This window comes from Oncorhynchus keta, chromosome 31, assembly GCF_023373465.1.
Source record: "Oncorhynchus keta strain PuntledgeMale-10-30-2019 chromosome 31, Oket_V2, whole genome shotgun sequence".
Taxonomy (NCBI): Eukaryota; Metazoa; Chordata; class Actinopteri; order Salmoniformes; family Salmonidae; genus Oncorhynchus; species Oncorhynchus keta.
Genome location: NC_068451.1, coordinates 12,546,129 through 12,560,417, shown reverse-complemented (window position 1 = coordinate 12,560,417; position 14,289 = coordinate 12,546,129). Strand labels below are relative to the sequence as shown.

At 47.6% G+C, this 14,289-nt stretch overlaps 1 protein-coding gene across 6 annotated transcripts in view; it reads left to right on the top strand.

The window, feature by feature from the left end:
* The window catches only part of LOC118367511 (sterol regulatory element-binding protein cleavage-activating protein), a 40,725-nt gene extending 26,488 nt beyond the window's left edge, over positions 1 to 14,237 (top strand). For all 6 annotated transcript variants that reach the window (XM_052489594.1, XM_052489597.1, XM_052489596.1 and 3 more), the window contains exons 14-21: positions 3,758 to 3,959; positions 4,085 to 4,200; positions 4,506 to 5,013; positions 5,268 to 5,436; positions 6,221 to 6,387; positions 6,517 to 6,597; positions 11,049 to 11,255; positions 11,358 to 14,237. In XM_052489594.1, coding sequence (XP_052345554.1) covers positions 3,758 to 3,959; positions 4,085 to 4,200; positions 4,506 to 5,013; positions 5,268 to 5,436; positions 6,221 to 6,387; positions 6,517 to 6,597; positions 11,049 to 11,255; positions 11,358 to 11,603 — 1,696 coding nt within the window. In that variant the 3' untranslated portion in view covers positions 11,604 to 14,237. The remainder of the gene's footprint in view (positions 1 to 3,757; positions 3,960 to 4,084; positions 4,201 to 4,505; positions 5,014 to 5,267; positions 5,437 to 6,220; positions 6,388 to 6,516; positions 6,598 to 11,048; positions 11,256 to 11,357) is intronic.
* Positions 14,238 to 14,289: the final 52 nt, after the last annotated feature.

Below are 14,289 nucleotides of genomic sequence, written 5' to 3'. Positions count from 1 at the left end.
CTCAAGCATACAAGTATTTTACACCATTTTAAAGATAACATTCTTGTTAATTCAGCCACAGTGTTTGATTTCAAAAAGGATTTACAGCGAAAGCACCACAAACGATTATGTTAGGTCACTACCAAGCCACAGAAAAACACAGCCATTTTTTCCCAGCCAAAGAGAGGAGTCACAAAAAGCAGAAATAGCAGAAATAGAGATAAAATGAATCACTAACCTTTGATCTTCATCAGATGACATTCATATGACTTCATGTTACACAATACATGTGTGTTTTGTTTGATAAAGTTCATATTTATTTAAAAAATCTGAGTTTACATTGGCGCGTTATGTTCAGTAGTTCTAAAACATGCGGTGATATTGCAGAGAGCCACATCAATTTACAGAAATACTCATAATAAACATTGATAAAGATTTTTTAAAATGTATTTTACTAGTCCAAGTCAGTTAAGAACAAATTCTTATTTTCAATGACGGCCTAGGAACAGTGGGTTAACTGCCTGTTCAGGGGCAGAACGACAGATTTTGTACCTTGTCAGCTCGGGGATTTGAACTTGCAACCTTTCGGTTACTAGTCCAATGCTCTAACCACTAGGCTACCCTGCCGCCGATACAACTATTATACATGGAATTTTAGATAAACTTCTCCTTAATGCAACCGCTGTGTCAGATTTCAAAAAATCTTTACGGAGAAAGCAAACCATGCAATAATCTGAGTACAGCCTTTAGACTACAAAGCAGCCAAAAAGATAGCCGCCATATTGGGTTGTCAACATTACTCAGAAATAGCATTTTAAATATTCACTTACCTTTGATGATCTTCATCAGAATGCACTCCCAGGAATCCCAGTTGCACCATAAATGTTTTGATTTGTTCGATAATGTCCATCAGTTATGTCCAAATATCTTCTTTTGTTAGGGCGTTTGGTAAACAAATCCAAAAGCGTGTTCAGGTCGCGCCGAACGTTGGACAAAAAGTTTAAAAAGTCCCATTACAGCCCGTAGAAACATGCCAAACTAAGTATGGAACCAGTCTTTAGGATGTTTTTAACATAAAACTGAATTAATGTTCCAACCGGACAATTCCTTTGTCTGTACAAATGAAGTGAAACGTAGCTACCTTTCACGTGAGCGTGCCAGACCGATGCTGTGGCACTCTGCCAGACCGATGCTGTGGCACTCTGCCAGACCACTCAATCAAAGAGCCCTTATGAGCCCCTCCTTTAGAGTAGAATCGTCAAAACAGGTTTTAAATACTGTTGACATTTAGTGGAAGCCTTGGGAAGTGAAACATAACTAATATCACCCTGTATCTTCAATGAGGGCTGAGTTGAAAAACTACAAACCTCAGATTTCCCACTTCCTGGTTGGATTTTTCTCAGATTTTCGCCTGCCATATGAGTTTTGTTATACTCACAGACATCATTCAAACAGTTTTAGAAACTTCTGAGTGTGTTCTATCCAATACTAACAATAATATGCATATATTAGCATCTGGGACAGAGTAGGAGGCAGTTCAATCTGGGCACGCTATTCATCCAAAAGTGAAAATGCTGCCCCCTATCCCAAAAAGGTTAACAATACCACTGAAAATTAAATAAAAAATAATAAGTTCCAACAGAGGGGATCAATCTGATTCTATACCATTTTACAAAGACCAATTCATGAAGGAAGGCTTGCTCATTAAAGTTTTTTAGCATCTATGACAAATCAGGACAGGTCGTTTCACTGAGCAGCCATTACGAACACAGGCTGTAAAACAGTGATCGCTAAGGTCATTACAGAAAACACCAGACTGATAACTATCAGGATTATTTGTGAGGATAACATTGAGGAGAGTAGCCTTTTCTGGGTGTTTGGAGTCATGCCTTGTGGGATTGGTGATAATGTGAGAAAGATTTACGGAGTCCCATTGCTTTTGGACTTGGTCAGGTGGTTTAAGCATGTCCCAGTTTAGGTCACCTTGCAGGATAAATTCAGACTTAGTGTAACACGGAACCCAAACCGGCTGCGCGCGTGCGCCATCGTGCGCCATCGTGCATACATTTATTTTGTCCCCCCACACCAAACGCGATCACAAAATATCAAAGCAAACTCTGAACCAATTACATTAATTTGGGGACAGGTCAAAAAGCATTAATCATGTAGGGCAATTTAGCTAGCTAGCTTTCACATGCTAGCTAATTTGTCCTATTTAGCTAGCTTTCACATGCTAGCTAATTTGTCCTATTTAGCTAGCTTTCACATGCCAGCTAATTTGTCCTATTTAGCTAGCTTGCTGTTGCTAGCTAATTTGTCCTGGGATATAAACATTGAGTAGTTATTTTACCTTAAATGCACAAGGTCCTTTACACATAAAACGGTCAACCATATCGTTTCTAGTCATCTCTCCTCCTTCCAGGCTTTTTCATCTTTGAACTTATATGGTAAACTTTCATAGCGTTACCAAGATAACCTGCAAAACAGTTCTTCTTTCAATCACCCACGTGCATATAACCAATAAGGCGATGGCACGTGGGTACCTGCTTCTATAAACCAATGAGGAGATGGGAGAGGCAGGACTTGCAGTGCGATCTGCGTCAGCAAAAGAAAGGAGTTCTATTTTAGCCCTTGGCAACGCAGACGCTCGTTGGCGCGCGCGAGCGAGCAGTGTGGGTGCAATAATTGAGTAACACGGATTTCTACATTTCTTTTTCAATGCTCGCGCACACGACGTGTCCGGTCTGGATGTAAGGGGCCAGGAGAGAGCTTAGTGCAGGTAGGGTACAGGCCGGTGCTGATGGAGGACGATAGCACCCAGTAACAGTCAACAAAGAGCTATTTGAACATTTAATGCATAAAACCAGCAAATCATATTGTTTTGGGACAGACTTCGTTGAGGCAACCGTCAGAGAATCTCCCTCAGCCTGTTTTATAATACCGGTAATCATAAACAAATAAACTGGTTGCCAATCAATGTTAGACACTATTTTATTATGTTAGGCCTGTGGCGGTGATGGAATTACATTAGTATGATCATTTTCTAACATAATTTCAAGCCTCAAATGGCTGCTTTCTGTTGTAGTGTGAATGGAAGTGCAACCATAAGGTGAGGAAAAACAACCATTTTGTTCCTGGCTCTTAACGGTGCACATTAGCATACTTCCGCTGAAGTGGTGTGGTTGGCTTGAACATGTGCTATGTGCAGCCAGTTTGTGCACACCACATGGGTATAATCTTTCCCTAAGGGGACAATAAAGTCAGTATGTACACGCTGACTCCATGCATGAGCATGTTTGAGAGAGGACGTGTGCTGGACCAATCAGACTCTGCCGTGGTTTCAGGACTGGTATTGCACGTCGAGCTGGTCACACCCGTGCGGCATGGCAGTGACTCATTCTACACGACAGGTGCTTTTTAGGCTTCTACCTTTGCAACCGTCTCCACTAGAGGGACACACTGGACCCATTACATACGGCTATGCTTTCCAGGCTTTCCTCATGGGGGGACAATAAACAGTCGGTCATGTTATGGAATGTCATTCTGATGAGCTGAGGATTTATGTCGGTACGTCATTGCGTAGTTCACGCCTCTCTCAAGGTTCAAGTCTTTTCGTTGTAAGATGCTCTGTGCGGGTCATGAGATGACTTGGTCTCCCAGTCATTGGTACTCTCTCTCTGTCTCTTAACTCGCTCTCTCTCAATGCAATCCAAACCAGCTTTATTGGCATGTATGGAGAAGGCAGCAAACAGGTTATTAACCCCCTCTCTCTCTCTAGGGTAGCAGCTCTGGGCCTGGCGGCAGGGGTTCTGCTGGTGCTGCTGCTCTTCTGTCTCTACCGGGTCCTCTGTCCCCGCAACTACGGCCAGAACGGAGTGGCCCATGGACGCCGTCGCCGCGGTGACCTGCCCTGCGACGACTACGGCTACTCGCCACCCATCAGCGAGATCTCCCCCCTGCTGCTGCGTGGACACAGCATGGTGAAAGACTGGGCACACACACACACACACACACCATTGTTCATTTGCATGATTATTTACAAGTATCTCTCCTCTCTCTCTTCCTTCCTCTCTCTGTCTCTCTTTCTTTCTTTCTCCCCTCCCAGGATATAGAGTGTCTGGCGAGTGATGGCATGCTGTTGGCCAGTTGTTGTCTGGCAGGACAGATCCGTGTGTGGGACGCTCAGACTGGAGACTGCCTCACTGTCATTCCTAAACATGGGTAAGACACGCACACGTGCCATGTACACAAGGTCACCTTGGCCAATACAGGATTACATACACACACCTATGGACAGTTCATGCTTGTATTCATGCATGTTTATATTTTTTAGCCTGGCACCATCCACCTCTTCGGAGTACAACTTGTATTATTTTAATAATAAATGTACAATATTAACTTCTTGTCTGTGTTCACCCTTCTTCCCATTCCCATGTCCTTTATTTCTTCCAACATAGTCTTCCCTCCTGTTCTCCTATATGCATATCCAGCCTCCTGGTCTGAACACTAAACTGTCTCTCTGTCAGGCTGCGGCGGAGTAGCAGCAGTGGCTGCTGGGAACAACGGGATGGCTGGGACGCCGTGGGTGTGGCCGAACCTGAAAATCTGGGAGGCGGGACAGAACCAGGGGGCGGGGTTTTCGATGAGGATGAGGGCTATCCCCTCAGGCGGCGGACCACCCCACGCCCGGCCCTCTTTGAGGACCAACCCGACCTCACCCCCCTCATCGACACCAACTTTGACTCCCAGCCCCCCTCCCACCTCCTCCTCACCCCGCCCAGGGATGGCTTTGACTTCGGTGGGCTGGTGGAGAGAGCCTACCTAGAGCACGAGCCTCCCTCGCCGGGCCTCACTGCCTCCTACCCCTCCCCCTCCCCCCCATCGGGACCCCCTCCCCAGAGGAGACGCAGCCTGGGGTACATCCAGCCCACTGTTCCACAGGGCCAGGGGACCCCGGACTGGGAAAGCGCCGTGTGGGCCATGGAGCTTCGGGGGAACCTCATTGCTGCTGGGAGGAGCAGCGGCAAACTGGAGGTGAGACCCAATCCTAAATCGACCCCCCCCTAGCCCCTACCCCGTCACTATGATGCTCCCTTGTAGAACAGAAAGAAAGAATGGGATGGGTGCAGAGGGAGTGGATGAGATGAGAAGGGGAAAGAGAGGAGTTAGTCATAATGAGAAAGCAGGAAACAATATTTGCAAGAGGAGAGAGAGTCAGAGTAGGAGAAATTGGCAAAGGGAAAGTGAGAAAAAGCCAGGGGAAGTGCACTAATGTGTTATGTGGTTAGCTGTGGGATGCAGTGGAGGGCTCGTTACGCTGCAGTAATGAAGACGGCGTCTCGGGGATCACGGCCCTGGCCTTCCTCAACAACAGGATCGTGGCGGCCAGACTCGACGGCTCTCTAGACTTCTTCACTGTCGACATCAACAAGCCTCTGGGCTTACTGCAGTACAGAGGTGAGCTTCACACACACTGTCAAACGACCCAATGATGTCAATATACACCGAGTGCACAAAACATTAGGAACCTGCTTTTCTCTTGACATAGACTGACCAGGTGAAAGCTATGCTCCCTTATTGATGTCACTTGTTAAATCCACTTCAATCAGTGCAGATGAAGGGGAGGAGACAGGTTAAAGATGGATTTTTAAGCCTTGAGACAATTGAGACATGGATTGTGTGTGTGCCATTCCGAGGGTGAATGGGCAAGACAAAATATTTAAGTGCATTTGAACGGGGTATGGTAGTAGGTGCCAGGTGCACCGGTTTGAGTGTGTCAAGAACTGCAACGCTTAACAGTTTCCTGTGTGTATCAAGAATGGTCCACCACCCAAAGGACATCCAGCCAACATGACACAACTGTGTGAAGCATTAGGCAACATGGGCCAGCATCCCTGTGGAACACTTTCGACACCTTGTAGAGTCCATGCCCCAACGAGTTGAGGCTGTTCTGAGGGCAACAGGGGGTGCAACTCAATATTAGGAAGGTGTTCATAATGTTTTGTACACTCAGTGTATGTCTAATATGCTTGGAAAGTCGATCGGTAAAATGTTAACAACTGGAGTCACCTGGTCATTCTTGGAGACGTTATTGACCGGGCAGTACTACGGTAGCTATCAACTGGGTAGTTAACTAATTATCAAGTAAGGTGTCTCCGGCTATGGTTACTTTTGACATTTTGTGACGTCTCGACTTTTGGAGCGTTTTAACTGTAGACGTGTGTGTGTGTGCGCGTGCCAGGTCCTCCCGGGCGTAGTAACATACCGCCCTCGCCCTGCTACAGCAGTGAGGATGTGATCTCATGCCAGCTGACGCGCTCGGTGCAGTGTGCCCACCAGAAACCCATCACGGTGCTGCGAGCCGCTGCCGGTAGAGTGGTCACTGGCAGCCAGGATCACACGGTCAGGGTGAGTGAGAACACAAACGCACACAGAAACACACACACATGTGGACTCTTGTTTATATTATTCACCAACCTAAAACAGAATGAAATGTACACTCACTCACACACACTGAAACCCTTCTGTGTGTGTCAGGTATATCGACTGGAGGACTCATGCTGTCTCTTCACGCTCCAGGGCCACTCTGGGGGAATCACTGCCATCTACATAGACCAGGTTAGTCAATGGTACAGTCTGTATTCCCCCCCCATCCGATGGTACAGCCTTGTAACCCAAAGCTGTGTTCCAATGGCTAAACTCTTGTCTAACTGCATTCATTTACATTTACATTTAAGTCATTTAGCAGACGCTCTTATCCAGAGCGACTTACAAATTGGTGCATTCACCTTATGACATCCAGTAGAATAGTCACTTTACAATAGTGCATCTAAATCTTAAAGGGGGGGGGGTGAGAAGAAATACTTATCCTATCCTAGGTATTCCTTAAAGAGGTGGGGTTTCAGGTGTCTCCGGAAGGTGGTGATTGACTCCGCTGTCCTGGCGTCGTGAGGGAGTTCCACCATTGGGGGGCCAGAGCAGCGAACAGTTTTGACTGGGCTGAGCGGGAACTGTACTTCCTCAGTGGTAGGGAGGCGAGCAGGCCAGAGGTGGATGAACGCAGTGCCCTTGTTTGGGTGTAGGGCCTGATCAGAGCCTGGAGGTACTGAGGTGCTGTTCCCCTCACAGCTCCGTAGGCAAGCACCATGGTCTTGTAGCAGATGCGAGCTTCAACTGGAAGCCAGTGGAGAGAGCGGAGGAGCGGGGTGACGTGAGAGAACTTGGGAAGGTTGAACACCAGACGGGCTGCGGCGTTCTGGATGAGTTGTAGGGGTTTAATGACACAGGCAGGGAGCCCAGCCAACAGCGAGTTGCAGTAGTCCAGACGGGAGATGACAAGTGCCTGGATTAGGACCTGCGCCGCTTCCTGTGTGAGGCAGGGTCGTACTCTGCGGATGTTGTAGAGCATGAACCTACAGGAACGGGCCACCGCCTTGATGTTAGTTGAGAACGACAGGGTGTTGTCCAGGATCACGCCAAGGTTCTTAGCGCTCTGGGAGGAGGACACAATGGAGTTGTCAACCGTGATGGCGAGATCATGGAACGGGCAGTCCTTCCCCAGGAGGAAGAGCAGCTCCGTCTTGCCGAGGTTCAGCTTGAGGTGGTGATCCGTCATCCACACTGATATGTCTGCCAGACATGCAGAGATGCAATTCGCCACCTGGTCATCAGAAGGGGGAAAGGAGAAGATTAATTGTGTGTCGTCTGCATAGCAATGATAGGAGAGACCATGTGAGGTTATGACAGAGCCAAGTGACTTGGTGTATAGCGAGAATAGGAGAGGGCCTAGAACAGAGCCCTGGGGGACACCAGTGGTGAGAGCGCGTGGTGAGGAGACAGATTCTCGCCACGCCACCTGGTAGGAGCGACCTGTCAGGTAGGACGCAATCCAAGCGTGGGCCGCGCCGGAGATGCCCAACTCGGAGAGGGTGGAGAGGAGGATCTGATGGTTCACAGTATCGAAGGCAGCCGATAGGTCTAGAAGGATGAGAGCAGAGGAGAGAGAGTTAGCTTTAGCAGTGCGGAGCGCCTCCGTGATACAGAGAAGAGCAGTCTCAGTTGAATGACTAGTCTTGAAACCTGACTGATTTGGATCAAGAAGGTCATTCAGAGAGAGATAGCGGGAGAGCTGGCCAAGGACGGCACGTTCAAGAGTTTTGGAGAGAAAAGAAAGAAGGGATACTGGTCTGTAGTTGTTGACATCGGAGGGATTGAGTGTAGGTTTTTTCAGAAGGGGTGCAACTCTCGCTCTCTTGAGGACGGAAGGGACGTAGCCAGCGGTCAGGGATGAGTTGATGAGCGAGGTGAGGTAGGGGAGAAGGTCTCCGGAAATGGTCTGGAGAAGAGAGGAGGGGATAGGGTCAAGCGGGCAGGTTGTTGGGGCGGCCGGCCGTCACAAGACGCGAGATTTCATCTGGAGAGAGAGGGGAGAAAGAGGTCAGAGCACAGGGTAGGGCAGTGTGAGCAGAACCAGCGGTGCCGTTTGACTTAGCAAACGAGGATCGGATGTCGTCGACCTTCTTTTCAAAATGGTTGACGAAGTCATCTGCAGAGAGGGAGGAGGGGGGGAGGGGGAGGAGGATTCAGGAGTGAGGAGAAGGTGGGAAAGAGCTTCCTAGGGTTAGAGGCAGATTCTTGGAATTTAGAGTGGTAGAAAATGGCTTTAGCAGCAGAGACAGAGGAGGAAAATGTAGAGAGGAGGGAGTGAAAGGATGCCAGGTCCGCAGGGAGGCGAGTTTTCCTCCATTTCCGCTCAGCTGCCCGGAGCCCTGTTCTGTGAGCTCGCAATGAGTCGTCGAGCCACGGGGCGGGAGGGGAGGACCGCGCCGGCCTGGAGGATAGGGGACATAGAGAGTCAAAGGATGCAGAAAGGGAGGAGAGGAGGGTTGAGGAGGCAGAATCAGGAGATAGGTTGGAGAAGGTATGAGCAGAGGGAAGAGATGATAGGATGGAAGAGGAGAGAGTAGCGGGGGAGAGAGAGCGAAGGTTGGGACGGCGCGATACCATCCGAGTAGGGGCCGTGTGGGAGGTGTTAGATGAGAGCGAGAGGGAAAAGGATACAAAGTAGTGGTCGGAGACTTGGAGGGGAGTTGCAATGAGGTTAGTGGAAGAACAGCATCTAGTAAAGATGAGGTCGAGCGTATTGCCTGCCTTGTGAGATAGGGGGGGAAGGTGAGAGGGTGAGGTCAAAAGAGGAGAGGAGTGGAAAGAAGGAGGCAGAGAGGAATGAGTCAAAGGTAGACGTGGGGAGGTTAAAGTCGCCCAGCACTGTGAGAGGTGAGCCGTCCTCAGGAAAGGAGCTTATCAAGGTATCAAGCTCATTGATGAACTCTCCGAGGGAACCTGGAGGGCGATAAATGATAAGGATGTTAAGCTTGAAAGGGCTGGTAACTGTGACAGCATGGAATTCAAAGGAGGCGATAGACAGATGGGTGAGGGAGAAAGAGAGAATGACCACTTGGGAGAGATGAGGATCCCGGTGCCACGACCCCGCTGACCAGAAGCTCTCGGGGTGTGCGAGAACACGTGGGCGGACGAAGAGAGAGCAGTAGGAGTAGCAGTGTTGTCTGTGGTGATCCATGTTTCCGTCAGTGCCAAGAAGTCGAGGGACTGGAGGGAGGCATAGGCTGAGATGAACTCTGCCTTGTTGGCCGCAGATCGGCTGTTCCAGAGGCTACCGGAGACCTGGAACTCCACGTGGGTCGTGCGCGCTGGGACCACCAGATTAGGGTGGCCGCGGCCACGCGGTGTGGAGCGTTTGTATGGTCTGTGCAGAGAGGAGAGAACAGGGATAGACAGACACATAGTTGACAGGCTACAGAAGAGGCTACGCTAATGCAAAGGAGATTGGAATGACAAGTGGACTACACGTCTCGAATGTTCAGAAAGTTAAGCTTACGTAGCAAGAATCTTATTGACTAAAATGATTAAAATGATACAGTACTGCTGAAGTAGGCTAGCTGGCAGTAGCTGCGTTGTTGACACTACACTAATCAAGTCGTTCCGTTGAGTGTAATAGTTTCTGCAGTGCTGCTATTCGGGGGCTAGCTGGCTAGCTAGCAGTGTTGTTTACGTTACGTTGCGTTAAAAGAACGACAATAGCTGGCTAGCTAACCTAGAAAATCGCTCTAGACTACACAATTATCTTTGATACAAAGACGGCTATGTAGCTAGCTATGTAGCTAGCTACGATCAAACAAATCAAACCGTTGTACTGTAATGAAATGAAATGAAAATGTGATACTACCTGTGACTGCGACCGGGTTGTTGAGTGCTATTCAGTAGACGTTGGCTAGCTGTTAGCTGTTGGCTAGCTAGCAGAGTCTCCTACGTTAAGGACGACAAATAGCTGGCTAGCGAACCTCGGTAAATTAAGATAATCACTCCAAGACTACACACTCTAAACTACACAATTATCTTGGATACAAAGACAGCTATGTAGCTAGCTAACACTAAACTAATCAAGTCGTTCAGTTGAGTGTAATAGTGTAATAGCACTACAGTGATGCTAATCTGTGGGCGTTTGCTAGCTGCTGGGCGAATAGCAGTGAAGGCTACGTTAGGGCGACGAAATACGATAATTATGCAATTATCTCTGATACAAGGACGGCTATGTAGCTAGCTAAGAAGAAATTGCTAAGATTAGACAAATCAACCGTTGTACTATAATGAAATGTAATGAAAAAGTTATACTACCTGCGGAGCGAAGTGCATTCCAACTCAAAACCTGCTCCGTTGAATAATTTCCCCAGAGGGATAGTTATGCAATGTAGCAATGGGCTCACCTTGCTCCTAAAATACCACCTTTTCCGAACCTTGTGTACCAGTCTTGCTGGGTGTGCATGAGTCACTAAGGCACAGGCAGCCCAATTCTGATATTTTTTACACTAATCCGTTTGAGTGTAAGCCCCCCTTACTAGGAGGGTACATCGTAGCAAAACATTTTGCAATGGAAAATGTGGATTTCTTATGAACAACTCCAGGTAGTCCCTCCCCAGAGCGGTCCACTTTTTTCTGTTTGTACTTAATGAATATGTGAAGTATCAGTCATTGTCATTGTTGTGTTGCAGACCATGGTTCTGGCCAGTGGGGGGCAGGACGGAGCAATCTGTCTGTGGGATGTGCTGACGGGCAGCCGGGTGAGCCACGTGTACGGTCACCGCGGCGACGTGACCTCGCTGGTGTGCACCACATCGTGCGTGATCAGCAGCGGCCTTGACGACCTCATCTGCATCTGGGACCGCAGCACGGGTATCAAGCTCTACTCCATACAGCAGGTGGGTGGGTGTGTGTGTAAACTTGTCTCCTGTTTTTCAACGATAGTTTATGCCTCTTCGTCTGCTTCAATCCCAATTTTCCTTTCTTTTCCTCTCCCCTAGGAGGTGGGCTGTGGTGCTAGTCTGGGGGTGATCTCTGAGTCTCTCCTGGTGACAGGGGGCCAGGGCTGTGTGTCCTTCTGGGACCTGAACTTCGGGGACCTCCTCCAGACGGTCTACCTGGGCCAGAGCAGCGACGGCCAGGGGGTCCGCCAGCTCGTGGTGCTGAACAATGCCGCCATTGTCTGCGACTTTGGCTCCGAGCTCAGCCTGGTCTATGTACCCTCAGTGCTGGAGAAGCTGGACTGAGCAGTAGCAGAACTAGGGCAGGCGCCACACAGTGGCCTGGAGGAGTAGATGAAATGGTCCGTACTGACAATGGGGATACCTGCAAACGCAACTCATTTTGGCCCTACACTACGCTGCAGTTGGACAATCTTCTTGGAAAGAGTTGACGTGATTGGCTAATTTAGATCGTTAGCACTTCACCCGATTAGGTGGGAGGGGATTTCTATAGCAATACATAACGTTTTTTATAAAGCTAATGTCTGGTTGGAGAGACAGATGTACAGACAGACAGACTTACAAGTGGTCAACCTGCCACAGGGTGAGGTCTGTCTGACCAGAAAGATGACCCTTGACCTTGTTAGTAGCTCAGGGGGGTTGTATCCAAGGGGTTACCATCCAACAATCAGTCTGTCACTGCACTCTATGATGCTGTCATTGGAGGAGTGTTTGATACCACGCCAGCCAATCAGTGTGGCAGGCTCATGTCATGAGGTCTGAGGGCTGTTGGGCTAAGCTAAGCAGTTACTAGCATGTGTGTGTTTTGTGTCCTGGGAAAGAAACAGTCCCTTTTATGGTGAAAACACTGCTGACAAAAATCCTTCATTATTGTGTGTGTGTGCGAGAGAACTGGATACGATTACTGTAATGAAATGCACCTTGAGAGGGGGTTGTTTTTATGTTTAAATCTATTTATTAGTGATACATTTTAAAGTAACAATTTGAGATGTGCATAATATAATGTGCAGATGTCATAAATGTAGGGGTAGATGTTTTTATTTTTTTTAAACATTGGTTATGATGAATATTTTGGAACTGAAGTGTTTTCTTGTAGTTGGAGATTGAGGGGGAGAGGTTCCTTGCCTTACCAAGCCTCAGGCTCTGACTTTAGGGCTACTGTTGCTGCAAGAGGACCCATCTGGGCCCCTAAGAGCCCTTTTAGCTGTAGGAGGCTCTATACCTCTACACTTTCTGCTTGAATTTGAGATGTGCATCTGAAGTTGTGGTAGCTCTACATTTGCTGCTCTCTTCCCATGTTGACTGGGCCCAGGAGAAATGTCAGATCATTTGAGATTGTGAATATATTCAATTGCACTGTTTTACGTTAGTAACATTGTCATGCTACCTTTGTATGTCTTGTTCTCTGACTAAAGGTTCTATTGAGGAAATCACGTTACTTTTTAAATGCCTAAAATGGCTTCCTCTTGAAAAACATCTTACAACTGAGTTTCTCTGTCTGTTTTTTCCCAATACAATGAAACGGTCTCTTTACTTTCCCTTATTTCTTATCTCTGTAATTCTCTGCTTGTGAGTTTGAGAACCCTATCAGGCATAACAGGTGAGGATGGGTAGTGTACCAGTAATGTGGTGATAACTCCACCTTGGCCCAGCTAGTCTTTTCAAGTGAGCAAAGGAGTCAGCGAGGGCCTCAGACTAGGAATATGAGGAGTTTGATGGTACCCTCTAGCTTGGACCCCCTCTACTAACTCAACCTTTCTTCCAGCCCCTTAGCTCTGAGTGACCGTAGCGCTAGCCTGCAGACACACGCAATGCAGAGAGCGTGTAATGGGCTTGACATTAGCCTACTTGGTTACTTAAACCCATAGCTGAATGTAGGTCCGTGACGCTTGATATTGAAAAGCAAATCCCCTCAACTTCTACATACAGAAATATAACACACTAACTTGTGCACTAACTCTTAACCCTCTGAAATGCGCGCACACACACACCAGGCACTTTGAAACACAATGTATAGAAAGACATTCAGAAACACATCAGACTTGTGAATGCAGGGTGGACAGCTTTAGTCCTCAAGTGTTGCGACGTCTCCTGGTTTATCAATAACATGAATTGAAGACAAACAAAAACTCAGACGGACTGGAGTTATGCTCCCATGTTCTATTGTAACATTTCTAATTTATTTTGTGTAAATAATAGGTAAATGCTTTAGAGTGTGTAGATTCACTTATAATTTGAAGATCATTTTTTACTTCCTGACCAAATGGTCTCTTTCTGGCAGTGTGGTGGGGGGTGGGGGTTGATGATGATGACTCTTGGGTCTCTAAGGAATGAATGTTGCTGCTGCCTGTGTTGGGCAGTGCTGCCTGTGTTGGGCAGTAAAATATGGTTGTGTTCCAAGTCCTTTTAAGCTGCCTTTCCTTATCTCCTTGCTTGCAAATAATGTTATAGTTATTTAACAGACATCCATCCATTGCAGCAGTTCACACACATTCAGTCACAATATGTGGCCTATGCAGGAATTAAACTGCACAACTCTGGTGTTGCGAGCACTATGCTCCAAACATTAGAACGTTTATGGAACAGGACCTGTCTTACATTTTTCCCAGCGTTCTGCCACTGTACTATCAGTAGTGATGAAAGGAGATGAGAAGGGAAGCATTTAAGATAATTGGAACACAGCCCATGTCCCCTTGATCTGTTCCTTTTGGTCCTACAAAATAGTTGACAGGGGGAGGGGCAGAGAGAAACTGGTGTAAATATTGTTTTTGTGGAATCATAGGCCTGCTCTGCCCCCCTCCGCCCTTCGGTTGGCTTTGGTACACAGACTGTAGTGGCGGTAGCAAATGTTCTGGACTATTTTTAACACGGGAGCAAAACTTTGTACTAATTTCCAAATAAAGAGGCTTTGACACCTTGTCGTGTGGTCTGCAGTCTGATTTTTGTAGAAAAGTGGATACTCACTTGAGAA